Source organism: Sceloporus occidentalis, unplaced genomic scaffold (assembly GCF_023333645.1).
Source record: "Sceloporus occidentalis isolate IW3139 unplaced genomic scaffold, rSceOcc1.0.p SCAF_1, whole genome shotgun sequence".
Taxonomy (NCBI): Eukaryota; Metazoa; Chordata; class Lepidosauria; order Squamata; family Phrynosomatidae; genus Sceloporus; species Sceloporus occidentalis.
The window spans coordinates 150,064,243-150,089,598 of record NW_028316981.1 but is presented as its reverse complement, the minus strand read 5'-3'; the positions used below and the strand labels follow the sequence as shown (position 1 = coordinate 150,089,598).

Sequence of the window (25,356 nt, the reverse complement as noted above, 5' to 3'; positions counted from 1 at the left end):
AAACAGCTTCATTTATATACCGCTTCATACTGAACTAACAGTGTCTAAGCAGTTTACAACTGTAAGCTAATTGCCCCCAACATTCTGGGTACAGTGGATCCTTGTTATACGCTGGGGTTTGGTTCCAAGATCCCCCATGTATAACAAAATCCGTGTATGCTCAAGTCCCATTAAATATAATGACATAGCAAAATGATGTCCCTAATAAAAAATGGAACATCAAGGTAAATTTATACTTTTTTGGAACATTTTCAAACCGTATATGCTTAAATCCGTGTATAAAAAATCCGTGTATAAGAAGGGCCGACTGTACTCATTTTAGTGACCTCGGAAGGATACACGCCTGAGTCAAGCTTGAGCCCTTTTGCTGGTATTGAACTTGCAACCTTATGGTTTTGAGTCAGTGGCTGCAGTACAGGCTTTTAACCACTGCACCACCAGTTCAAATCACAATTATGTTTAGAAGACAATGGAATGATATACAGAAGGGGCTGGAATCATGTTGCCCAATGTCACTGGACTGCAACTTCCAGCATCCTTCATCACTGGCTATACAGGCTAGGGCTACTGGAAACCCCAGTCCAATAACATCTGGAGGGCTGCTTGACTCCTTGCCCTGACTTACAGGTATGTTTTACCAGATCATCTTTTCAGCCATTTTTTTAAATTCTTCAGACGTTTTAAAATATAGGTAAGTTCAAAACATCTTTAGACTGAAACTTTTAAAAATGGCACATTATTTGAACATTTGTTTACATCAGTATCAAGCCTATACATTAAAAGCCATCCATCAAGCACATAAATCTCAATCACACTCAAGACAGGTTGTGCTAAGCATATGAAACCCTTAAGTTACCTGAGGAAGATATACAAAAAATGATCACCTCTTTTCCCTGCTAACAGCACCTGTCTTTGTGGAGCTTGGCACTCATGCACTTACTTTCTGTCATTCACCACCAACACTGGCAGGGTAATTTAAATGGCAGTGTTAGTAACAATGCAGCACCATTTTGAAAGAGCCAATAATGCATTTAAATAAACTATGTCTTTTAAGTCTCTAAGGACACCCAATGTTCTATTTTCACAGTGAGGGAGAGTGAAGTTGATTTTGTGGAAGGACAGCAGCACCATAGGGAAAATGAGCAGGAGGACAGGTAGACAAATATACAGTATGTGATACAATTAAGGGAGAGCACAAAATGAACTTCTACCTTCTGTTTCCCTCCTGAGATCCTTCCTTTACTGTTTTTCACACACATAAAAAGTTGCCATTAACTCAGAAATCACTCTGATACAAAAATTGGCCAGGCCATCATGATGGAAAACCAGGACTAGGAGAAGGGGAGCATGATTCTGTTAGTTTTGTGTGGCATTCTTATCAGCTTTTAAGAGCTGAATCCATGGCATCCTTCTAGATATGTTAACTGGGTAGGAACAGTGATACAGTTCTGCCCCTACTGCTCAGTCCCATGAGATTTATATTATTAGGTCTTGTAGGCTATTCCTGCACAATTCTTTTATCAAGAAGATAAAAGAAGAGAAGAAACCATTTGAGGATTTGAAGTGAAATGCCATCACTACACTGAAAAACGTTTTCTTTCTTTTTGTTGCAATGAGGCAACAAAAGTGCTAAAACTGTACCAGGAATCAATAATAATTTTATGGATAAGGGCCAATAAATGGAAACTCAATGCCACTGAGGTTCTGTGGGTAGGTGGTTAATTTAAAAAGATAACGTTCAAGGTGTTCTAGATAGGGTTTCTTCCCTCTTAAAGGATCAAATTTTATTCTGAGGGTACTCCCAAATCCAGTTTTGTCACAGGAATCTCACATAGCTGAAGAAGGAGAAGGCGAAGGAGGAGGAGGAGGAGGAGGAGGAGGAGGAGGAGAAGGAGAGAGCCAAACTAAAGAAACAGGCAGAGTTGAGAAGCTGTGTGCACATTTCATAGTTCCAGTAAAATATGAACACATAACTAAAAATGACAATCCTTATACATATGGTAATAACACAGTTTGAGGATTTTTTCACAATAGAATATTACATTTCTCTGTCTGAAGTGCTGTAAATAGTCAAATGAAGACAGCCTGTGAAAGCCTAAGTAGCTTTGTTTACTTTATAAACAGGACAGTCAAAAATGAAACTGAACACATAACTTTATTTGTGGTTTCTGTGGCATTAAGATTAATGTGCTTTTCCTAATCCTGTTTAGATTGGAAATGAAAGCTCATGTCTAGACCAAAATGAGCATCTATCCAGCAAAAGATAATAGAGAAAGCAGGCCTCAATTGTAGCACAAAGACATGCTAATATTCTGAATGTGAGACACCATTTGCAAATATAATGCTATAACATCACCCATGGCAATCAACATTCTCTGTATAAAGCTAAGACTGAATATGCAAGTGTGTGAATCAGGTTACTCTGAACACTTATTTGAGTTATTATTATTCTGCTTTAGTTCATCACTTTATTTAAGCCCATATTAAAACTCAAGTCTTTTTTATAAAATATATTAACTGGGAGCATTAATCCTGTTGCGGAGTTACTAATGCAAAACCACGATAGTTATATGGCTACACAGTGACTCTTGCCTCGACCCTGCCCATCCCCACTTTCTAAGAAACAGCTACTATGGTCAATCAGGGCTTGTTCCCCAGTCTCTCAGGAAGCTGCTGAATGACACTCCCTCCCTGTCCTGTGAGTGATCGCTATTGTGACAATCAAAAACAAGATCCCTGTCATAATTCCCCCTCACATTTGAGATCACTTGCATGATGGGAGGGGGGAATTGAAATGTTAGTCAGCTGCTTCCTTGTAAGTGGGGACTGGGATGCTTTTGCCCGTCCCTATGTGTCCTCTAAGCTAGAGAATGCACAGGAATCCTGAGTACCAAACTGTTACAAATACCTAGCTCTAGGTTGTACATTTGCAACTAACTCCCCAATAAGTTTCCAGCCTGATTTTAGGAAAAAAATCATTAACAAGTAATTAAGAAATAAATTCATGAATTCTATTTAAACAGCAAACAAATGAGTGCTTTTGAATCCATATAGAATAATCCAAATAGTCAAGTAGTCTCTCTATATCTCTGTATGGGTCTGTGAATGACAGTTTTATTTTTACTTATGTGTAAGAAAAGGGGCTATCATCCTGGTTCACAGAAGTCACTGTTACATCGGATATGTGTGGCTCTGCCCCGGCCAGCTGCAGGGGCAGGGCCAGTCTGGGGCATCTGTTCCATTTGTAATGAGGATGCAGAGGCGGTAAGTTCAATTGCAAACAAGGCTTTAATATCTCATCTAGGATCTTCCCAGTTATTCCCCCCATTCTAGGTACAATAAAACAGATTGTCTACAAAAACTCAAATATCCTTGCCTTTGGGTTTTCAATGGGCCATTCCTGATCTTGTTCTTTGCTAGGTTCTAGGAGACCCTCACCCTCCCAGAATTCCCTTATTGACCTCCAAACTCTTCCACTCAACCTTTTCATTCCCACTGTATCCTCTCCCATAGGACCATTAGGCCTCCCGCTGTCCCTGTCCTCCACAATGTTGGCTTTGGAGTCAAGTCCTTCAGATAGTGGACTCACCCTTCCTGGCTCAGCAAATCCCTGGGAGACTTCCTTTCTCTGCTTTTGCACTTGGCCCCACGGCTCTTGTCCTACCTTGGGGTCTGTCTCCTCCCCTCGGTTCCCTGACACTGTCCCTTTCAGGGAGCCAGCTGTCACCACCCACCTGGCTTTGTCTGGTGTCCCCTCGTGATTGTACTGGGTTATTTCTATTGGCTGGGTGAATCCTCTGCTCTCCCTTTCCACGTCTGCCCCTTCTGTGCCTTTTGTCCCACTATTCCCACTATCCATCTCTCCCTCTGTGTCTTCCATCTCCATTCCTCGAGACACCTGCTTCAGGTCCTCTACTACTCCCATTTTGAATTCCCCACCCCCTCCTCTGGCCCCACCTCTGCCCTTTTCTCTCCTGTCTACAACCCTGACCCTCTCTCCTTCCATTTCTTTTGTAGCCGAGGTGTCAAGTGCTGCCTGCTCTGCCTGGCCACTTGGGGCTGTCTAGGCTTCTTGGTCTCTGCGTCCATCCCGGTATGGTGAGTTGAGCTGGATAGACGCTGCTGGACACCCCGATAACCCCCTTGCCTTGTCACAATGTGCCCTGTTCCTCTGACTTTAGTAAAAATCATTATTGTTGTTGTTGACCCTCTTTCCATGCTACTATTTACAGCATTATCACTATCTTGCTGCCCACAAAAAGAAAGGTAAGAAAATACTGTAACATGTTTTTTTAAATAAAGAAATAGGATGACTAAAGCATATGATATCACATTTTTGTTAATAGTTTTCTCTTCAGAAACTTCACTCCAAAGTATTCTGTTCCGTCACAGAAACTTCACAGGCAGGTGTAAGTACAAAGGATATCCGTTTTGCTGGAAACTATAAATATAGGTAATCAGAGTACAGTAAGATATTTCTCATGTAATAACATAAGATAATATAATTTCATCTCAGTTGAGATGGATTTAATGGGGCAGAAATGGTTATGGAGATTGCTTAAGATTTCCTATAGTGTGGGGACAAGGTGCTTGACAAAAGGATGTAATCAGTTCTAATGCGTGAATTGTGATATTTAACATAAGTACAATCTGGTTCTCTTCAGTACAGTTCAAAGACATATCTGTGTAAGTCTGGAAAACTAGTAAGCAAAGAGATCTTTCAGTTAGTCTCAAAAGTGCTATAAAATTTCTTCAGTACAGTGTTCTTCATATTTAAAGTTACATTATTTTCTCATATCATTTGCTGCAGATTTGGTGACCTCTTTACCTTCATTTTGCTCCTATCTAGTGCAAGTTCAGCCACTGTGTTTAGGATTTCTATGGGCCCGAACAGACAGGCCAAAATACAGCTGTTTCAGGTTACTTTGGAGTTATGCTGTTTAAATGATGCATGCATCTTAAGAGGCTGGAAGCCACGCCAAAGCCACGCTCCAGTCCTAAGGACTGGAACCCAGCTTTGGTACAGCTTCTGGCCTCTTAAGACATGCGTATCATTTAAACAGCGTACCTCCAAACTGACCCAAAGCAGCTTTATTTTGGCCTATCTGTTCAGGCCCTATGTTTTGAAATGTTTCCTGTGGAAAATAGTTTTGATTTACTTTGGAACTATATACAGAACTAGATATTTATCTTTGCCTTTGTTGTTATCTTTTGGCCCTCTTCAGACGGGCCTAAAGTGTGCCCCAGTCATGTGCTAGGGGGTTGGCCGAGGGCACACCGCCCATACTGGCCTCACCTCTAACACATGACAAGGGCGTCAAAATGGCAGAGCCCTGTATACACGGGCGCCGCCATTTTGACGCAATGGACTCTTAGCATCCGCACATCCCGGCATCATTGTGCATCACAAACGCGCTACAAGAAGAACCCGCTTTTTAAGGGTTCTTTTTACTGCGTGAGGGAGCCGCGTGGTTTGTCCTCTGCGGCTCCCTCGCGCAGCAAAACAAGACGCAGATAGACCACCCTTTTTGGGCAGTCTGTATCCCGCCTTTGTTAAGTCAACTTCCACTGGTGGTGACCTTATCGATAAGAGTTCTCCAAGTCACCCTGCCATCAACAGTTTTGCTCAGGTCTTACAAACTGAAGCCTGTGACTTCCTTGATTGAGTCTACCCATCTGTAGTGAAATCTTCCTCTACCTTCTACCTTGCTAAGCATTATGATTTTTTCTAGTGAGACGTCTCCTCACAAAGTACAACAGTCTCAGCTTAGTCATCTTGACTTCCAGGCAGAGTTATGGCTTGATTTGTTCTAGGATCCACTTATTTGTCTTTTGGGCAGTAACCACAGAACTCTCCAGCATCACATTTCAAATGAGATGATTCTTTTATCAAATTTTGTTCACCTTCCAGCTTTCACAACAATACACAGATACTGAAAATCCAATGGTATGGACTTTGGTATTCAGTTATATATATCTTAACACCTGAGGATCTTGTCTAGCTCCCTTACAGCTGGCCTACCAAGTCCTAATCTTCTTCTGATTTCTTGACCGTAGTCTCCATTTTGATTGCTGAGACAAGATATAGGAAATCTTTGACTATTTCGGTATCTTCATTCTCTACTTTAATATTATGTACATCATCTGTGGTCATTATTTTGGATTTTTTTAAGGTTCAACTGTAAACCTGCCTTTGCACTTTCTGAATCTGAATGATTTGACTACCTTGGGAGTTGGAGAGCTCCTTTTCCATAATATCGTTTACTGTAGCCAGCAAGAATATGGATTCTGTGGAACAGGGGTTCTCAACTTTATTTTATTTGCAGGCAATTTGAAATGTTCTGAAGGTTCCCTAACTTTCTTCAATAGTAATTGCAAGACTTTGCTATTCTCTGCTAGTAGTGTCACCTGCATATCTTAAATTCTTGACATTGCTTCCTCCAGTATTTGCATCTTTCCTCAAAGTCTAGTCCTGCTTTACATATAACAAATCGCAGCTGAATCCAGAGAAAACAGAGGTGCTTACTATCAAGTGTCCTAATCTAGGGCTGGAGGTGGGTTTACCAGTTCTGGATGAGGTTACACTCCCCCTGTGTTTTGGGGTTCTCCTGGATCCGTTCCTCCAAATGTCAGCTCAGATAGATGCAACAGTCAAGGGTGCCTGTTATAAGCTTCGGTTGATACGCCAAGTGCCCCTTCCTCTACCTGAAGGACCTAAAGATGGTAGTGCACAGGTAGTGCACAGGCTGGTAATCTCAAGGCTGCCATATTCTGAACCAGTTGGAGTTTCCCGACTTGGTACAAAAGTAGCCCAATGTAGAGCACATTGCAGACATCCAGCCTTGAGATTACCAGCCTGTCTGCAATGTGCTCTACATTGGGCTACTTTTGTACCAAGTCGGGAAACTCCAACTGGTTCAGAATATGGCAGCTAGATTGATTACAGGTACATCCAGGAGTGATCACATCACACCAATCTTAAAATCATTCCACTGGTTGCCAATTAATTTCTGGACAAAATACCAAGTGTTGGTTGTTGCCTTTAAAGCCTTACATGGATTGGGCCCAGGTTACTTACAGGATCACCTTTTTCTGTACAATCTGCCCTGGACACTCAGGTACTTTGGGAAACATTTATTCCAACAAGCCAGGACTGGTAACAATTTCCCAGAGGACCTTTTTGTTTGCTGCCCCAGACTGTGGCATGACCTGCCAGAAGAGATTCGACAGCTGAATATGCTGATAGCATTTAAAACAGCACTGAAAACATATCTCTTCCAGCAGACCTACCCAATCAATTTTACATCATGATTTTTTAATTATTTTAACTATAAGTTTTATAAGTTTTCTTTTTTAATTGTATTTTGTATTTTAACCTGTTGTACCAAGCTTTGAACCTTGAGGAGAAAAGAAATAAACGTTGTTGTTCTAACTCAAGGAGAGAGAATATCTCCAGCAGCTGCAGTCAGCAAAGCTATTGAGAAAGATGAAAGCTACAATCCAACATCTGGAAGATATGTATTCCTCAGCTCTTGCATTACACCTAGGGTTGCCATTCATCAGGACCTCCAAACCGGGACAAATGTAGGACAACATGTTCAAATGTAGGGCACATTTTTTTGTGTCCTATTTTGAATAGGAGCCTCCGAGGCGTTCCCTCTGGGCCTGGGCCCCGCCCTCGGTGGGGGCGGAGCCCAGGCAGGGAGGGACTCCTCCCCTTCAGGGAGCCTTTCCCTCTGGGCCTGGGCCCTGCTCTCGGCGGGGGCGGAGCCCAAGTGGGGAGGGACTCTTCCCCTTCAGGGAGGCTTTCCCTCTGGGCCTGGCCCCGCCCTCGGCGGGGGCGGAGCCCAAGCGGGGAGGGACTCTTCCCCTTCAGAGAGCCTTTCCCTCTGGGCCTGGCCCCGCCCTCGGCGGAGGCGGAGCCCAGGCGGGGAGGGACTCCTCCCCTTCAGGGAGGCTTTCCCTCTGGGCCTGGGCCCCACCCTCAGCAGAGGCGGAGCCCAGGCGGGGAGGGACTCCTCCCCTTCAGGGAGGCTTCCCCTCTGGGCCTGGGCCCAAGCGGCAAGGGAAAGCCTCCCTCAGCTTGCCATATCTCGCCCGGGAGCAGGGGCAATCCCGGGGGCGGGGCCAAACCGGGGCGGGACCGTGCGGCCCCGCCCCAAACCGGGAAAGTCCCGCCCCCAGGCGGGATATGGCAAGCCTAATTACACCACATCTGTTGCTTATGACCATAATGCTGATAATGGTTTAAATCTGTGGTGGCAAACCTATGGTACATGTCTGGAGAGGCAGCTGAAAGCTCGGGGGCGGGGGAAGAGGAGGAACAGGCACATGCCTGTTCCTCTTCTTCCATCCTTGTCCCCCAAGCCTTCATCTGTCTCCAGAGAGGCAGGTAAAGGTCCGGGAAGAAGTTCCGCCCCAGGAGGGCAGATGTCCCACCCCGAAAGTTCCGTTCCTCCCCGGAGGTCCCACCCCCGGCACCAGGTAACACCTGGTGCCAGAAGGCCTTTCAGTTTGGGCACTCGGTCCCTAGAAGGTTTGCCATCATTGGTCTAAACACACAATCTGCTAAAATTCTTTTAAGGTCCCACTGCATGCAAATATATTCTGTCTATGCTATAGCTAATACTATTTTAAAAAACTCAAATGGATAACAGGTTGGGCTGAAACACAATGTTAAGACCCAGTATATTTTCAGCAATAAAAGCATGCATTTCTTCTCAATACACTTCATAACTCTCTAATACTTCATTAGTGGAGGTTAGATACTTACACAATCAAACAAAGGCAATAACACTAAGACAAACTTAATTTCAGAGTTCATAAACTATTCTCCAGAGATAAATTCAATTCAAAGGAGTGTTAACAAATAATAATGCAGAAATGTATATTACAGAGATCTGTGAGTAGAGAATAGTTTCTTTCCTTTCACAGAAGCTTATCTGATACAACTAAAGGGAAGGGAAATTATTTTTTCACTGATTTCAATTCCACTATGCAACCCTCCTGCACCTCCAAAAAAAATCTACTTTAGTGCACTATGGAACCTTTGCAAGTGGGTACAAGAGAGTCAGGATAAAAAGAAAAATTGTGAAAATTGCTACTGTCTAACTTCCATTTTTGGAGGCCTCCACTGAGTTAAAGAGAATAGTAGAGTACAACCTCAATATCTATGAGAGTTACGTTCCAAACCCCTCTGTGGGTATTTAAAACTGCAGATAATAAGGAACCCTATTATTTTCAATGAACAACTTCCAGCCCAAGCATACCACAGAATTACACTGGAGGGCCTAGAAATGCCTAAAGAGAATGCTTTTCTAGGTCCTACAGCACAATTCTATGGTATGCTAAGTCCAGACGTGACCACAGAATCACACTGGAGGAGCTAGAAATACCTAAAGAAAACATAATTTTTTTCAGACATGGTAAGTGAAATCACAGATACTAAATTTGTGGATATGGAGGACTTATTGTATTTTTGTTCTTTTTGTCATGCTTTTCCAGAGGCATCCTTTAGACACACTCATTAGTCATATTATATACACTGCATGCAAAGGAGCAAAAGAAGCAATACAAACCTATTAAGATCCATAGCCAAAACCATACCATAAATGCCTTGCTGAATACCTTTACCCAGTTCATATTTACAGAAATTGTATTTCACAATATCAGTGAGGATTTTCTGCCAAAAATGAGCAAGGCTACATACATCAAAGCCATGCCATGCTTACTCCAGTTTTTTTTAAACAACAGCCAAACTTACCTTAATAACAGAGGAACAGTTCTCTACAACATATACTTTTAAAATTAGAATGCTAACATTTTGGTATTCTAAGCACAAACCTAGACTAGGCTGGCACTTACCTACTATCTGTCCTCTAACAGTATCATTGTCATTTGGCCCAAGTTTGCACAGATCCAACCTCTGATCTACAAATACAGAGAAAAACAGATATGCACTTTACCACATGCAGCTATCATGCATACCTAGATATATTGTAATTCAGCAACTGAGGAGGAGACAGTTTTCTGACCCAGGCCTTCTAGAAAAGCACACAGACTGGTAAGACAAAACAAAACAGGAAGTGGTCAGAAATGCACATCAGAGGGGGTTTTTTTGGTGGCGAGATGTGTAAATTTTGATGTTAAACAGGGTGGGGAGGGTGCAATCTATTTAAAAATGCTCTTCTGGAGATTTCTAGTAGAGGCAATTCACCTTTTGGGGGGCAAAAAGGGATACCTGAAGATTCTGGAAGGACCAAGGCTGCAGAAATAGTTACATTAGTCCAGGACCATACTTTGCCCATCCCTAATATAAACATTTCTAGAAGGCAATATGTGGGGGAATTACATGCTTGTTTACATGCCCAAAACACAGAACAGCTTACATATAATACCATGTTGGAAACAGTCTCTCTAAAAAACTTGCTCCAAAACAGGGAATAATTTGCATTGTGTCTACTCACAACCAGTGTCTTTAAGGCGATTGATAGCATTGGAAAGCAGTCTCACACAACCCAAAAAACCAGCTCCCTGTTTTTTATGGATTTTCTTGTGGTTCCATACGCTGATCGTTATGGAGTCTGATTTCCCAATATATCTGAAAAAAGGATAAGAATCAAAGCAATACAAATTATGTTGACTGCATACTTTGGACAGTCTATCAAACACAGTTCCTGATTGCAAAATATTTTTGAGGGTAAAAAGGGTAAACATGGTTTCTTTTGGCAAAAGAGGTCAGATTCACAGGAACTGCATGCTACAGATTGGCAAATGTCTCCCAAGTAATTTATTTGTAAAACAGAATTTACACCAAGGAATTTCAAAGGAGCTTTTCAGAATGTCTTACGTAAATCAAGCATTGCCGACATCCTTTGGCTAGACAATGACAGTATGTCTAAAGGAAAAGGACTGGTATATCATTGGGTGTTTAATGCTGGGGGGGATATAAAATGTAAGAATTATGGGTCTCCCTGAGAGATGTTTAGCAGTCTTCTTCCATTACATATTCCCCGTCAGTACAAACATCCAACTATTCCGCTTACTAAAACACATCCTCCTACACTCACCCATTTAAATTATCTACTCCCACCACAACAGTCACAGTACATCTTTAGTTATCTAATGCTAAATGAAATTTTCAGAGCTTGAAAACAAAAATCCTGACCGATCTTCCAAGACTTACAATGGCTGTTCAGGTAACACTTACTCCCAGCCCACCCCTCTTCTTTACTGTATGCAGGCCATCATTTTGCAAAATTCCTGAAGATTTCAGCTGACTGGCTGCATACAGGAACAGACAGCTGAGAAGCACTGCAGGAAACAATTACACTGTACCCACATTACTCTGATTATGAAGAGAGGGAAAACTGTGCTCTCTTTACATTAATATTAAATGTAGTACAGAGTTTGTTTTCAGTAAAATTATTAGCAATATAAACACCTATTAATATATTTTCTGACAGGTCATATTTTGGCAATGTCAGTTCAGTAGGATTTAGAAAAGAAGGGTGCCTGTGAACAATTGAAAAAAATGAAGTCGATACTAATTTCAAATTCTGTTTGCTTGCTTTTCTTAAATCTTTTAAAGAATGTTATAGATACTCAAGAAAGGCATCTGTTCATCACAGGGTCTTTCTCAATGAGCATGGTAAATACATTTAATATATATACATACTGTATTTATGCTTTCAAATCAATACAGTGTTTTCAGTAAGGTTTAGCACCCACTTTACCAGATAATCAAGGGTCCTGCATCTAGTCAGAGCACTTCAGAATTACTAAAGGACACACCGTTCCAGCATCTAGTATAGGAACCAACACAAAGTACTCTTGCCAAATAAAAGATGCTTTTCCAAAGAGGGAAAACATTTCCTTCATGGCTGAGTTGAGCTTCTTTGGAAAAGGTCCCTTCATCTAGCCTACTGTGTGACAGATAAAAGCACAGCAGTTTTTACTGCAAGTAGCTTGAAAGTACATTGTTTTACATTTGCCCTATTTCAATCTGAAATGAAATAACAACATAAAAGCAGAGCTGGAAATTTCTCTTATTAAATACAGATTTAAATTAACTTGTGTCAATTAAAGAAAGATTCATCCTTCACTTAGCTTTTTCATAATTTATACAAGCTATGATTATCTGCACATCATTCCTTTGTACATATATTGGTCTTATACCCTTTCATAGTGACAATGGCAATGTATATGTCGGAGGGGAGGAATGCATGTATGTGCACAACATTACCTTTCAGGAATGTGCAATATGCAGCCCCCAAGCCACACAAGGCCCATCGAAGGGGGCTACCAAATGTCTGCCAGTGCCACACAGGATACATGAGGACAGTGATCTTTGTCTGCCCTATTTCTCAGCAGAATCTGGTTCTAGACAGCCTCCCTGACAGCTGCTGGGTGAGCTGATGCAAGCCTGATTCTGTCGAGAAACAAGGCATTTAACGATTCTCCTCCTGTGCCCTATTTCCCAGCAAAATGTTGGGAGTGCTTAAAAAAAGAGGTCACATAAGGAAAATCATTATCATGTGTCTTCTTTCCAAGTACAATTGCTGAGAGAGGATTGAGGTTAAAACCTCTTCTTCTTCCAGCACCCCTAAGAAACACTGGATGCGGGGAGACTCAGCTTCACAACCATCCCAACACTATCAAGCAAAATTGCTGGGAGAGGTGCCAAGTTAAAGCCTGCTCTCCACTACAGTGATGATGCTTGAATGTCATCCCCATCCCAGCAATTCAGCTTAACATCACTGGAATAAGTATGGAGCTAAAACCTCTTTTCCACTCCAGTGACCAGCAGTAGCAGAGGAAGTGTGTGAGAAAGAAAGAGGGAGACAGACTACACAGACAGACAGAGATGAATCTGTGAGGTTTCTGAGAAAGAGAGACACAGAAACCCAGTGTCCTTTCAAATCTAGACAAATCAATATATCTGTTTCAGTTCAACAGACGAATTAACTAATTCTGCTACATCCAGCCAGAAATCTGTGGCCTATAAACCTAGGAAAAGAAAAATTCAGCACATAGGCAAGAAAGATCTGTTGAAGAAGCCAACAAGAGTACAAAGAACAAAATGAACAAACAAACAAACAAACAAAAAATCTTGACTTTCAGTCCTCTCTCACCCATTTTCTGTATAACCTGGATTTCTCCATTTAAAACACCAAACTGATATACCTTATATCATGCTTTTGAAATCCCACTAACATTGGCATGAAAATTCTTTTAAGTACTAGAAAAAGTAAAATACAGTAACAATGGAAAATAAAGGGAAAGAATAAAGAAACATCTCTGCATACATGTTGATGATGTATAAAGCACACAAAATCCAACATCATTCCCCTAAGAGATCCCAGATTTTTGAACTAGACTGAAGAAAAGAATTTCTAGACAATTCCATCTCTCATTTCTGTTCTCTCTCATCAAAATTCCCATTAGAAAACACATTAGTTTTTTTAGGCCACTTACAATGCAAAGAAGAAGAAGAAGAAGAAGTGCAAAGATTGTCAGCAAAATTTTAATACTGTTTTACTATTACAACAACAACAACAAATCATTTCAAAATGAATCTCCTAAGGGCAGGGGAGCTTTTCCCAGTTATTATATTTATATTTTATTGTCAAAAATACTTAAACATGTTTCATTCAAAAACATGAAAATGAAAAATGAAAGGGATTTTATATTATATCTGTTCTAAGAATTTTGAATCCCCCCCACTTTCATCTATTTGATCCACAGGCAAAGAAACCAAGTGGGCATTTTGCCACTGAGACACTATTATCCTTGGCATGCAAGTTATTTCCTGTAACAACGAATGTGTCATAAGTCAAAGACCAGCGTTCCCATGCAATACTGTGTTGTTAAGGTAAACATTATTATAGAGCTTTAAGAATCTACTATAAAGATGAGGACAGTAGGCAAATAATTAATCTCAGACTGCTGAATTAATCACCAATGTTTGGCAGAAAATGACATACTGTCTTTATTATGATATTTTCTAGTCTTCTGTGAAAGGAATTCCCAAAGAGCTGAACACTTTCCAGTGTTATGTTAAAATGTGTGTACTGGAAATGATGTGTGACAAGTGAACCAAAACCCATTTCTTATTAGAAAAAGTGATTCAAAAGAACTTACTTTCAGCATACAGAATTGCACCCTGGGTTAAAAAAAGCAAAATTATTATTAATTTTAATTATTTTTAATGCAGGAGAATGAAAAACAGAATTAAGATGGTGGCTCACAGGGCAAGGAACTGGGTACATGATCAATCATGGATGGGGATGAACTTCCCTCTAGGGACACAGGTCCATAGCTGTGGGATCAAAGTGAGAGAAAGGATTTAGGAGTACTCTCAGGCCAAATGAATCGTCCACCAGCTATGGTCTTTCTTAGATATGTATAACCTAGTCATAGTACAATGTAGAGAGATCTTGTAAGCACCTTTGAGACTAACTTAAAGAAGGAAGTTGGCAGCATGAGCTTTCCTAGACTAAAGTCTACTTCTTCAGATGCATCTGGTGGAGTGAATGCATCTGAGGAAGTAGACTTCAGTCTAGGAAAGCTCCTGCTGCCAACTTCTTTCAGCTAGTCTCAAAGGCTACAAAATCTTTCTACATCGTGATTCTACAGACTAACACAATTATATCTTTGAATTCTAGCCATAGTAGTTCATGCACTGGTACCTTCCCAATCAGACTACTGCAATGACCTCTATGTGGTGCTGACCTGGAAGACTTGAAAGTTGCACAGGGCAAAAAGCATTGGCTGCACTGCTGACCAGAACATTGTATAGAAACCATATGTTTCATTGGCTGCCAGTACACTTCCAATCTGAATTCATGGTGCTGGTGATCATTTTTAAATATTAAATAGCTTGAGAACTTGATATTTGCAGGAATGCATCGCCCCATATATACCTGTATGAGGATACCTGTCTGCTGGAGGGGCCTTTTTCTGGGTTTCACCAGTAGGAGCAATACACTGCATGAGTGCATGGCAGAGTGCATTTTCTGCTGTGGTAGCCCAGTTATGGAATGCCCTCTCCTTGAAGGCTTGACTGGCACTGGTGTCAGCTTTATTCCAGCATGAAGTTAAAACATTTTTTTAATCAAGCCTTCTGGGCTCTACTGATAAGGCTAACACTGGAACACAACATTTGACCGATTGTTGTATTCATGAATTTAACTGTAAAAAATTAACAGTTAACAAATCTGACACTTGCTCTTGCTTTATCTCACTGATTTTCCTTTGTTCACACTCATTAACTCTTATTAGGCTCTAATACAAGCAGCTATATTTACAGAAGGAATGGGGGAAAGATGCCAATTTGCATTTCTTACTAAGTTAACAGTTTTTTTAAAAAACCAGCAAGAGTATTTAAAAAAATCTAGGGTAAGTAACCTGGTTTTTTAATTAAGACGAAGAGGTTCACTGGGGATCACTGTCAGTGAATGCATGGTGGTACAGGGCAGGGTCAAAACCAAAAGTGATCAGAACCAGAGATGAAAGTGGGCGGGGTCCCCTTCTCCTTTCCCTGCCATCTCCTTCTTAAACAACATTCCCTGCACCTCCTTCCCTATCTCTTTGTGTAACAAAAGAAAGAGACTGCTTTTTACGCTGGAGTCTGAACTGACTGCTTGCCAAAGGATTTTGAAATTAAGCCAAGAGTCACATGAAGTTAGGTCAAAGGAGTCAGTTCACCTTAGCTTTAACAAAACTACAAATGGCTATACGTGGATGGTATCTACTATAGTGTAATGTAGCTTATCACTGTACTGGTAAGCTACAGAAAAGCCAATGATTACAGAGACATACTGTCAGCAGTGAGAGTGAATATGCTATGAGTGAAAGTGAACATACTATAAGAAAAATAGGCGGGCTACAGACGGGCAGGGGAAGACGTCTTGGAGGTGTATTCTGCTGAATACGGAGCCTCCAGACCGCCCGCCCCGGGGGCGTGCTTCAGGTGTCGGGGCTTCCACATGGGGGGCAGTGAAGACGCCTCACCTGGGTCCGTTTCGGACCCGTAGCTTTTATACCACCGCCTCGGAGGACGCCGCAAAGAAAGGGGCAGCTTCCGCACGGGCGGCTCAAACCGCGGCTTTTTTTTTTCTTTTGCCGCATGAGAAGTGCGCAGCTGTGGCACTCCAGCAGCAGCCGGCAAATTTCCCTTTTGCCGGCTGCAGAATGCGCATGTGCACATTTAAAGCGCCAGGCCCCTTTAAACTTTTTTCCCTGCCCTGCCCAAGAACAAAGGTGGCCTCCTGCCAGCTGGTGATCAGCTGGTGTTGGCATTCTTGCCCGCTTGCGCATTGCGAGTGCCACCACTGGCATCATGGATGCCTCCTCTCCTTTGTTCCCTGTGGTCTTCCTGAAGCTGCAATCCACAGCCACAGCTGTCGCCGGTGCCACCGCCGTCTTCTCCGCCTCCTCCGCCCCCTCCGGCCCCTGCGCCTCCATTGCTGCTGCAATGGAGGTCCCATCATCCACCACCATAACAGCTGTAGACTTGGATGACAGCAGCAGTGATGATGATGATGACACAGAACAGCGCACGGCAGTGGCTGCCATAGCACTTCATCAGGCTACTGTTGGCGGTGCCATGGCCCTGGCCAGAGTGGCACGCCTCCGCCGATGCTGGAAGGTCCCTGCATCCCAAGACTTGTGGGACAACTTTGTGTCAACCATATGGTCTGATGAGCAATGGAGGCATTTCTTCCAAATGCCCCGTGCCCTCTTCCACAGGCTAGTGGGCATCCTGCGCCCAGAACTGGAGAAGGCAGACACAGTGATGAGGAAAGCCATCCCGGTGGAGAAGAGAGTGGCCATTGGTGTCTTTTCACTGGCACACAAGTCCAGCTACACTGTGACGGGGGCGCTGTTTGGGACTGGCGTTGCCACCGTGGGGGAGATCGTGGTGGAGTTTGCCCTGGCCATGGAGAAGCTGCTGCTGTCACGGACCGTGTACCTGGGGAACGCACGTGAGGTAGGGACAGCCAGACCACCTTCCCTTTCATCTTTGGCAGCTCTGTGATATTCTGTGTCAAGTGTCACCCCCTCACTGTACATTTGCTGTTCTTGCTATGGTGCAGTTGCGCATGTGTAAAAGAGTTGTCATCTCAATTCCTCTGTTTCTCTCCCTTCCTTTCCCCCACAGATTATGGATGCCTTTGGTCGCTGCGGCTTCCCACAAGTGGTTGGCCTCATGGACGGGTGCCACTGCCTGATCATACCACCCTTGGGGCTGAGGAATGCGTATGTCAACAGAAAGGGCTCCTATTCTGTCATCCTGCAAGGGACATGTGACCACACAGGAAGGTTCGTGGACGTGGAGCTCGGATGGCATGGGTCAGCCCACGATGCCAGGGTGGCACGGAATTCTCTCATCTACGAGGCCATGGAGGCTGGCATCTATGTGCAAGGGAACCCCAGCATCAACATCAGAGGCCAGCAGATCGGGCCCCTCATACTGGCTGACTGTGCCTACCCCATTCGGAAGTGGCTCATGACACCGTTTAAGACCCCCCGCACTCCCAAACAGAAGCTCTTCAACAAGAAGTTGAATCGCGTGAGGGGGACCGTGGAGAGATCGTTTGGCAGGTTGAAGGCGAGATGGCGCTGTCTCACTGCCCCACTCCTGGTGGCAGAGGAGAACGTGGTGCCCATCCTGGCATCATGTGTCATTCTGCACAACATCTGTGAGACCAAGGGCAGGGTCCTGGATGAGGGCATGCGATATAGGCGCCGTTTTGTGCTGCCCACCCTGGGAGCAATCACGGCGGATGAAGAGGATGCCAAGAAGGCAGCAGGGGAGGATGTGAGGAATGCCCTGGCAGATTTTTTTCTGACAAGGAGAATCTGAAGGATGGCTCCTGTGCCATCATCTGTGATGTCAGAGTGCAATGTTCTGTAATAGCATAAGCACATGAATAAATGTACCCCATTATCCACAGTTTGAGTCTGCCTATCATTCCTGATCTGTGCTGTGGGCATGTTTTGCCACGTGCCTGAGGGGGACACACACAACCACACACACACAAAAGGTCTCCTGGTGCCTGTTTTCCTAGGTGAAAAAGATACATCAGCTCCAACTGCCAATTGCCCGTTTGATAATGTATCAATCCCCCTCAAATTCAAGCTTTCCTAATGGCCCATTTGAATGTATCAATAGGGCACCCAGAGGGCATCTATTGGGGGAGAGATTCAAACTGCTCCTCTGAAAGCTTTCATTGGCCTAGGACCACCTTGGCCTAACGGCCCTCAGCCACAGGTGCCCATATATACCCGTGCGCAACTGTGCAAGACCCCAGGACGGCGATCAAGATGGCAGCGCCACGCAGGAGGGTCCCGATCCGCATCGCCTACTGGACCGATGAGGAGGTCGGGATCCTCCTGGACTCCCTGATGCCACAGGCAGCTGCAAGGAGGGTGATGGCCAGCACCAACAAGCCCAACCGGGGGCATTTTCTAGAGTCATCTCGTGCCCTCCGAAACCAAGGGTTTCAAAGAACGCTGCACCAATGTAGAGTTAAGTTTAAAACTCTCAAGGCAGCGTTCTTTGAAACCCTTGAGGATTTCGGAGAGGAGCCCCCGGATGACAGGCGGCCACCATTCTTCTCGCGGCTGAAGGACCTGTGGGTCAGGGGAGATAGGCCCAGACCGGAAGATCGCCGTCCTCCAGGTAAGCCAGAGCTCTTGCCATGCCCTGTCCTACCCTCCTTGACCCTTCCCTTGCCCTCCTCTCCTTCCTGCATGGTGCCAATGCCATCCCTCCTCTTCCCTTCTGCAGGCGTGCGGCCGAGGCGGAGGCGGAGGGAGGGAGGGCACCGTGCCAGGTCGCCCTCTCCACCATCCTCGGGGGACGAGGATGTCCCCGAGGGTGGGCCACAGCCAGGACCAGCTGCTGTGGCCCCTCCGCAGCCAGAGCAGGCTCCTCTGGCGGCAGGTAGGTCCCTAGGGTGAGGGGTGGGGGTTGCCTGACTGCAGCCCCCACGACACTTGTGCCCTCCTCTGCCATGCCGGCATGGTAACTTGGGCCTTTTCTTCCTCTTTTGCAGGGCTTGAAGTCCTTGCTGCTGTTGCCGCCGCCAAGGAGACTGGCCCGAGCCGCCGCCTGCCAGGGGAGCCAGGGGACTTGGCCCTCGATGCCAGGACCCTGGATCGAGTCCTCCAAGCCCGGCAGCAAGGTAAGTGCGGAGGTGAACCCAGGGAAGGGAGAGGGGGCACCCAGAAACCCTGCCTGTGGGAGTGGGTGATGGGCTCCACAGGCTGACCCTAACCATCCTCTTTCTTTTCCCCCCACAGAGAACCGGACGGAGCGGAGGTTCTCTGCGCTGGAGGAGAAGGTGGACAAGCTGGCGGAGAGAGTCTCCTCCATGGAGGAGACTCTGCAAGAGATCCTCCGCCGGCTGCCCGCCCCACCGCCTCCTCCCCCTCCCTGAAGCAGCTTCCCTCCCCTGCCCCCTCTGCCATCCCCCCTTCACCACCACCCTTTACCATCCCCCTTCCCTTTGTACATATTGTATATAGAAAAAATTTTTATTGTTGTTATTAATAAAAAAAATTATTTTTAAAAAAACTTGTGTGGTTCATTATGCGCAACTGCGGCAGTGTGGCTGTGAGTGTGAATGTGACAGCTTAGGCGCAACTGTGCAGTCTAAAGCTAGGCAGGAGTGCTGGGAGGTAGCAATGTCCAAACTCTGTCCTTCCAGGCGTTTGGACTTCATCTCCCAGAATCCCAGACCACAGGGCAAGGTGGCTGGGGATTCTGGGAGATGAAGTCCAAACGCCTGGAAGGACAGAGTTTGGACATTGCTGGTTTGGGGACCAGTGAGCCAGGCATGGTGGGAGGAGAGAACAGGAAGGGTAGACTAGAGTAGATAGGGCTGGGAGGGAACACATCCCCTGGGAGGCGAAATGATGTCTTTATGGGACATCATGGGACCTAGTGCCTTGTCAGTGCTCCCTGCCCCTTGATCCCAGGCCCCCTCTAGTTGCCCTTTGCCTTTGGGGGCGGGGTGTGGGCGGTGGGACTGCCACAGAGTCACTGAAGAGGCTGGAGGATGGCCCAGCAAGAGGCTGCTGAGACAACTCCACCTCCATGGCAACTCCCTGCTCCTCAGCTGGAAGGATTGCTCTTGCTGGGGGCTCCTGCTGCCCTACTCCTTCCTCCACGACCCTGGGGACAGCCCTGGCTCTTCCAGCTCTTGCTGGGGGCTCCTGCTGCTCAACCCCTTCGTCCACGACCCTGGGGACAGCAGCCCTGCCTCTTCCACCCTGCTCCCTACGTACCCTTCTGCGTCTCGGGCCACCCTGCCCTCCCCTCATGATCTCCAGCATTTGCCCCATCAGAACAGTCTGGGCTTCCAAGGTGGTGTTGAGTCGCCTCTGCTCCTGGTCTGACCTGTCTATTGATCTCTCCTGGTTCTGAACGGCCCTCTCTTGAACTTCCACTGCCCTCACTTGCACTTCTAGGTTCCTCTCTTGAAATCCCAGTGCCCTCACATTAACTTCTAGGTTCCTCTCATGAACTCCCAGTGTCCTCTCTTGAAATCCTAGTGCCGTCTCTTGAAATCCCAGTGCCCTTTCCATGAGCTCCCTGCGGGACTGTCTGCCCCTCTCCCTGTCCTCAAAGGCTCGCTGCCCCTGCTGCATCAGTGCTGCTATGTGCTCTTCTGAGCAAGCCTTGAGCTGATCCACAGCCGCCACAGTTTTAGTAGCTGCTGACGGACGCACCCTTTTCTTCTTGGTGGCAAGTCTCTCCTCTGCTGACATGGCAGCTATGGGATTAGCTGGAGGTGGTTCTCCTTCTCCTTCTTCTTCTGCTTCAGTTCGTCCTCCTACTATGGGACATACAAGCAGAGAGTCACAGAAGCCTACAGTTAGCAGAGGGCCATCTAGTCCAACCCCATTCTGCCATGCAGGAACTCTCACTCGAAGCTGTGGCAAAGGGTAGAGCTTCAAACTAAGGGCGTGGGGAAAGGAGAGATTTACATGCAAGGGAGGGGTGCCTTAGGAATGTGGGACACATGCAGCACATGACCATGCCAGGGACACTCACAATCCTACTTCCACAGCAACCTTGCAAACATACCAGCACAGTAAGCAGTGAAAGAAACATGCCACAATTGCGCAGTTGACCCATGCAGTAATAAACATAAATATAGGGTTTACCTTGCATACTCTCTTCGGCCTCACTGCCATCGCTGGCGGGTGCACTGGCCCGGGAGACAGGTGAGCGGTCACGGTAGCTGCTGGTTGTGGAAGAGGACCCAGCACGAGATGGTGGTCTCCTTCTGGAGCTCCCGGCCCCAGCAGACATTTGTCTGAGCAGGGCGCGGGGGTCCAGAGGTCTCTGGCTGCTGGAGGAATCGCCCGAGTCGGGGTGTTCCTCCTCCTCCTGCTCCTCATCTGTATGACAAGGGACAAGGGTCATCTCTGCCCTGTGCCCACCCCGGGGCCACATCTTCCCCTTCTCCCATTTCCCCCTCCCTTCCCCCAGGGGCCCTGGCGCATCTTACCCTGAGGGGGCATCAAAAGGTCTTGGGCACATTCAAGGTCCGGGGTCGCGTCCTCGTCCTCCTCCTCCACCACCACAGGCTCCGCTCTGGCTGGCTGGCCTGCCGGGACCCTCACACGCTCCCCACTGGTGGCTAGTCTGTTGGGCCTGATGCTTCCATCACTTTTAATGAAAGCATGCAGCTCCTTGTAAAAGGGCAGGGGAGTGGCCTTCTTAGTACCTCTGGCCTGGGCATCTCTGTATTGTTTGTATTGAGATTTTAGCGACTTGCATTTTCGGCGACACTCCTCCAAAGTTCTGTTGTGGCCCTTGGCTCTCATGGCTTCTTCCACTTCTTGATATGTGTCAGCATTCAGGTAAGACTGCTCCAATTTTTGCAGAATGTTTGGCTGGGACCATATAGCTATAAGGTCAGCTGTCTCCGCATGAGACCAAGACGTCCCCCTGCCTTTTTTCGGGGTGCTGGTGGATGGCTGTGCCATCCTGCCTGGTGGCAAAGGGGAGCCGCCGCACAGCTGTGCCAGGAGCAGCCGAACTGTGCCCGTTCCCAGGTGAAAATGGCGCAGGAATGTGTGTAGGGGGTCACTTTAAATTCCAAACTTTCCCTTATCACTTTCTACAACCAAAACATCCGCCAGCAAAACTTACAACTTCCCGCGATTCCAGCAACGCATGCGCACATGGAGCTCTAGGGTTAGGGTTACGAGACTTAAAATGCGCCGCAGCTGTGCCGCAGCTTCCACAGCTGCATGGCAGCGGACGCTGCAATTAAAGCCTGACTGCAAACCACGCATGTCCCGGACCCCGACCCATTATGCGACTCAGCTGACACGGAGCTTTTAAACGGGCAACTTATATTTGCGGCGTGGCAATTCGGGCGTACCGGTGCAGCAGCTTACAGACGGAGATGCGCACGTACGCCGCAAATCAAAAAGAAGCGGAAAAAAGCGGCACCTTTTTAATGCCGCCTCTTCCCGCTTGGGGCGTGCGGGCGGCGCGTTCATGACGGCATTCAGGTAAGGGCCGTCTGAAGGCTCTACCTTCATGACGTCATGAATACACCCCTTTTTGCCCGTCTGTATCCCGCCATAGGTTCCTATGAATCTGCCAATTTTATCTGGAGCAGCAACTGTGAATGTTGTTGAACTGTAATTTCCAACATCCCTGACCAATGGCCATGGAAAAGCTGATGGGAAGTGGAATCCAACAACATCTGGAAGGTGACAGTTCCATTCACCCTTGACCCAGATGACACAATATTTATTCCAAGCGTTATTAAGTAAAAAAATGTTCTAACACATAAAAATATTTTTATGCAGAAAATATATTTGATAAATATAATGAAAGAATAAAAGTGGCGTTTGGGTTAAGAGATAGTCCAAATATTTGTTTTGCTCCAGTATTCATTGTCACAAAAATAATGATACTCACCTCCTCATTTAAGGCCTTTTAAGCTACAGGTGAAAAAATGACAAGAGATCTAGATAGCATTTATCGTGTTTTAGCTGAAAAAACAAGACAAACTATGTTTGAAATTAAATAAAATGACTACTAAACTACTGCACATTTATAAAGTCATGGAGTAAACATTGTAAGGGTCTATCTGATTCCATAAATTTCTGTTCTGTTAATGAATACCCAACTTCAAGCCTTTTAACCATCCCTATTGACACCTACAAGTCATAATGCTGATTCCACTTTGGATCAAGGGTATTCTTCACAGTATCTGTAGAATGGCACTGGCCAGATCCGTCAACCACCACTTTAGCAAATGGATCAGGAAGCCCTGTCAGAAGGGAGGAAAAATACATAATAGGGTGGGCAGTATAATTATATATCTCAGTCATGACTGCCATTTGTTGGCTTTTGTGTAGCAAGCATTTTGTGCAGCAAGCATTTTAATACTTTGAAGTTGGCAAGTTTTATTCAGTAAACAGTACTAGTACTTTTACATTATCCTAAGAGTTTAATTCATTTTGAAAAATGTTTAGACATTTCAAATTCTATTTCTGTACTCAATTATCTTCTACTTTCCATCTTGGAAGCATCAGTACTTTCAACCCAACATTCCAAAATGAAGTAAAGAAAAATTCACCTGTGCTTTTTTCTATAAGGAAATCTACAAGGAAGTCTTTGGTCTCTCTTTCTATTTAGATCTTCATTACAACAACATACATGCCATTCAGAGTCTGTTTACTTGGGCTTATGGCATGAGTGCCACACACTAGACTGTCATCATACATACACTAAAAGCAAATCAGTCTTTTACAATTCTTCTCACAACTCAAATATTTTGAAGAATAGGAAGACTTCTTCCATAGCTCCAAAATCAACACACCTGGGCACTTCTTGAAACCTCTAATTGTGTAACTACAGACTAAACTTTAGTCACTAAGAAAAGTATGTACAACTACTAATTCTGAAGTATTCTATAATACACAAGATATTACAATCAAAACCAAACCCTTCAACACTGTCTCACACCAAATTAACAAAAAGAAACAAAGTGAAAACATTTCTCACATTTCTCAGGTTTTTGTGGGTTTTTCGGGCTATGTGGCCATGTTCTAGAAGAGTTTATTCCTGACGTTTCGCCAGCATCTGTGGCTGGCATCTTCAGAGAATGCTTGCCTGGAAAGGAGTTGGGTATATATATACTGTGTGAACCTGGGAAGGCAGGAGTGACTTGCATGTGGATTATTCCATCAGCAACAGAACAATACACATGCAAATCACTCTTGCCTTCCCAGGTTCACACAGTATATATATACCCAACTCCTTTCCAGGCAAGCATTCTCTGAAGATGCCAGCCACAGATGCTGGCAAAAGGTCAGGAATAAACTCTTCCAGAACATGGCCACACAGCCCGAAAAACCCACAAAAACCTATGGATGCTGGCCATGAAAGCCTTCGACTTCATATTTCTCACACTAATTTTTGGTAACTCTCTTCAGCTGTTCACATCTAATTTCCATTCACCTCCACAAAAATGTCTGTGTACAAAAATGTCTATGTGGAATACATGTACATAGTTCTTTGGATCATGAGCTTGAAATTAAAACAGATTACTAATCTCTTTTAGTTTGTAACACCATGTTTACAAACTAAAAGAGAAAATCATACAAAATGAATATTCATTTTAATCTTATAAAATCCTCCAACAGAACAACAGAAAAGTAAGAGTATAATACTACCATATTACAAATGTAATAGTGTTAATGCACACTATCAAAACAATCCATATGCCAGGGTATTTGAATTTAGTTGCACATATTCTCACTAAAATCATGGTGATGCAGACTGTATCAGAAGCCTCTGGATAAATGGTTTGATTATTCCATGGTAGGCAGCATAAAGAGCTAATGTAGACTGAAGGAATAAATGTATAAATACTTACGGAAAAAATCCTTTTTCACCAAATTTTTCGCACAGAGAACTGTAAGAAAAACAAGACACAGAATAACATTTTGAGCTTTCACTGAGTTGCCAATCATTTCCCAAAACTCAACAGCAGAATCACACACACATTCATGCAGAAGTCCTATTTTATTCAGTGCAACTTCTGCCTTAGCCAGTGTGTTTACGACTGCAACAAACGCATTATACCACAAGACTGCAATCCACACAGATGAAGAATCACAACCTATACACAGTGGTGCCCCAAGGATAATCTACTGTAATGCAATTCTTTCTTCCACTCATAGTAACTGTGGAGAAGAAGAGGATTGCTTCCATGCATGGTCAGTGTAATATCATTTTCACAGAGTTGCTTGCATCTAACTTAGCCCTTCTTACTTACAACTTCCCTACAATTTAATTAAAATACATAC

At 44.8% G+C, this 25,356-nt stretch overlaps 1 protein-coding gene across 1 annotated transcript in view; it reads right to left on the bottom strand.

Annotated features, from left to right (window-relative positions):
* SMURF2 (SMAD specific E3 ubiquitin protein ligase 2) overlaps positions 1–25,356 on the bottom strand; it is a 134,264-nt gene that overhangs the window by 50,251 nt on the left and 58,657 nt on the right. Inside the window, exons 2-5 of the mRNA XM_089476889.1 lie at positions 24,924–24,962; positions 23,204–23,312; positions 10,467–10,600; positions 9,865–9,930 (exon numbers count right to left, since the gene is read on the bottom strand). Coding sequence (XP_089333015.1) covers positions 9,865–9,930; positions 10,467–10,600; positions 23,204–23,312; positions 24,924–24,962 — 348 coding nt within the window. The remainder of the gene's footprint in view (positions 1–9,864; positions 9,931–10,466; positions 10,601–23,203; positions 23,313–24,923; positions 24,963–25,356) is intronic.